Source organism: Lycium barbarum, chromosome 1 (genome assembly GCF_019175385.1).
Source record: "Lycium barbarum isolate Lr01 chromosome 1, ASM1917538v2, whole genome shotgun sequence".
In the NCBI taxonomy this organism is placed as follows: Eukaryota; Viridiplantae; Streptophyta; class Magnoliopsida; order Solanales; family Solanaceae; genus Lycium; species Lycium barbarum.
The window spans coordinates 166,723,211-166,726,233 of NC_083337.1; the positions used below are offsets into that span (position 1 = coordinate 166,723,211).

Below are 3,023 nucleotides of genomic sequence, written 5' to 3' on the forward strand. Positions count from 1 at the left end.
GTACATGAAACTATTGAAATCTTTAAAATGTTTCATGGTTTATAAGTGAGACGAGATAAGAGTCGGTCAAGACAGGAACCTATCATTTTGAGATACAAATTGTTGAGAAATAAAATATTGGTAAATTGATGGAGTAAAAGATTCCATTGTTTGGCAGTGGGCTTATAACATTAAGGAAGAAGCTGGGCTTACAACAGTTCGGCACAGATGATATCATGGGCCTTAAGTTGGCCTGTAAACAGTTTCCCATTCTTGTGAAGACAAAATGTAGCCCATTATATTGGGCAGAAAATGGTATTTTGACAGAAAATGGTAATGATTAGCCCGGAAGATTAGTTTTGGAATCGCTCATTAATTTTTAATAACTATTTAAATATAATTAAAAAAGTTCAAGGAAAAAAATAATACCTAAAGAAACGTACCTTTGTGACAACTCGAGCACAGTGTTGGGGTGCGTAGCTTCAACAAGTAAAACTCCGAATCCGCGACTTAAGTAGCACAAAAAATAAAAAGTTGAACCAAATTAGTATTAAAAAAAAAACATAAGTAGTATTCACGCACAAAATTCATGCGTTAAAGGACCAACTTGCAATAATACCATATACTCCTTTCACGCATGAAATGTAATAGGATATACTCCTTTCACGCACTAATTTCATGCGTGAAATCATTTTGCCTTTCACGCATGAATTTAGTCCGCGAATGGAGCATTATTTGACCGTTTTAAAGGATCAACTTGCAATAATACCATTATTTGACCGTTTTAAAGGATCAACTTGCAATTCTTTATTATCTGCTCTTCAATTATATTTTTATTATGTCCAACCATAAGTTTTATTTCAAATATAATTTTTTAACTTGACATCAGCTATACTTTTAACAAAAAAAAAAAAATCAATCCATTTATATCGAAACGTCTACTAAATTTAGTGTATTGACAGTACAAAAGATATCTTAACAGTAAAAAATTCTTATATTACCACATGAGTATTCTGAACTCTGGAGACAGCTAACTAGTGGCTCAAATTCGAATCCAACGTTGCCTTGATCTTCCCGCCAGAAAAAACCCTCTTCCTTTTGGATTAACGGCTCAGGACGAACCACGTACCTCATCCATGTCGGCCCAGAATGTTCTCTGGTACCCACACGTGGACATCAAATCCTACTTAGCTGTCCTCATCCCCCACTCCATTCTATTTCTCCCTAGCACTTTCCAGAATTACCTTTCTTTAATTAAAAAGTGCTAAGTAAGCTACCCCAACTGCTTCCTTATATACGACACTTGTTTCACACGTTTTTCATATTCATTCGACGACTATTATTATAACTCTTAGATAAACCTGGGTTAATCCGAAAAAGGGAATATTGCGTGTTCTATTCATTTTTAGTGGAATTATTTAGTACTAGTATAATGGAGATTAAGGGGTACGAGGATGTTACGGTGATGGAAGTAGAAGAAGAAGGGTGCTCGACGCCTAAACGTGACGATTGTCAAATTCCGGCGATGACGGTCCCACCACCGCCGCCAAGGAAGAAGCGGACGTACGATTGCGGTGGAGATAAAAGAAAGCTGCCGGAAAATGGGTATTTTCAATCCCCCGAGCTGGAACTTTTCTTCGCCATGCAGCCTAGATGTCAAGGCACTTTTGCTTAGTTAATTAATGACTGCTAATGTTGTGTTATATAGCCCCTTCTCTGATCAAGACCCCACTTGGTTGGTTAATTCGTTTTTGTTTGCCGGCTAAAATATTTAGGAGTACGTGATGTTTTGCTATTGGGGTATTTTTGTGTTTTGGGGGGATATAAACTACTAGTATTGCTAGTAAATAGGAGATGCATGTGTACATAAATATGCTTGCTAATGCATTTTGTAGTTGAGATGCTTAAGTTGTACTGTACTGTATATATAGCTTTCATTCGGTGGCTTATATAGTTCTCGTCAAATTAAAATTTAAATCAAGCACCTTAATAAATGTAACCTATTGTCACATATATTGGTGAAAGAAATTATATATGTGACGATCCCCCATTATTTATTCCCTCTAACCAAAGAATCCAAGAGGAATAAGTGAAGACCCAGAGCAATTTATTTCTTAGGACCAACTGTTCTTAAATACGAATCAACTATAAGAAGTTTAACTTTTGTTCTAATTGAACTGCAGAAGAGTTATTGGGTTACTTGCATTGTGAATGAAACTGTGTTGGATCGGTTTAACCGGTGCACCCACATTTAACAGAATTTTTCTAGATGACTGGAATTTACTTCCTAATTTTTTCGCTATTTGGGATACTATGGAAGTGCCGATGCTACCTAATTGTAATTGATCTTTTCAGAAATATAGGAATTTTGACCAAAATAAGTCATTATTTCAACCAATTCACCAAAATAATATATTATTTTGAAAATTTACAGAAGTAGAATAAACCTATTCCGCAGTAACGTATTAGGTATTATTTTATTGAAAAAATTTAACGGGTAAAAAAGTTAATGGTTAACGGTGTTAAAGAATAATTCGTTAATGTGAATAACGTTTTATGGTTAATGCGTTAATGTGAGTAACGTTTTATGGTTAATGTGTTAATGTGAGTAACGTTTTATGATTAATACGTTACTGTGAGTAACGACTCTAAAGAATACAAAAGCTGACATTGATTGATTATAAAGTCGCAACTCAGACAACTTCGGGTTAAAACGTAACTGATAGTAACGTTTACACAAAATTCAGGCACGAGCAGTCAAATCCTGTAAAGAATTCTGCAATTGCAAACCCTTCTGATTGATGTATCTATAAAACGTTACCGATAATATTGATTACCCTTAAAAAAAAGGTACTGATTAGGATAAAAAAAGTATTGATTAGTCTTACAAAAAAAATACTAATTAGCTAAATAAAGCATTTTTTTTTTTAGTTTCAAAACAACATCGAGAAACTATATGAGCAGAAGTTGATTAATTCTCCCTTTCAGCATGTTCTTATACATTTTAAAGTGCGAGACGGTTAAGATCCAAAAGAAATTAAAGA

The 3,023-nt window shown here is 34.3% G+C and overlaps 1 protein-coding gene across 1 annotated transcript; it reads left to right on the forward strand.

The window, feature by feature from the left end:
* Window positions 1-1,237: 1,237 nt before the first annotated feature.
* LOC132626405 (cyclin-dependent protein kinase inhibitor SMR5-like) lies at window positions 1,238-1,956 on the forward strand. The gene has a single exon (XM_060341269.1). The coding sequence runs from the start codon at window positions 1,412-1,414 to the stop codon at window positions 1,652-1,654; it is 243 nt and encodes an 80-aa protein (XP_060197252.1). The 5' UTR covers window positions 1,238-1,411; the 3' UTR covers window positions 1,655-1,956.
* Window positions 1,957-3,023: the final 1,067 nt, after the last annotated feature.

Excerpts from the sequence above, each read along its gene's own strand:
- LOC132626405 (XM_060341269.1), top strand. The coding sequence starts at position 1,412 with ATGGAGATTAAGGGGTACGAGGATGTTACGGTGATGGAAGTAGAAGAA.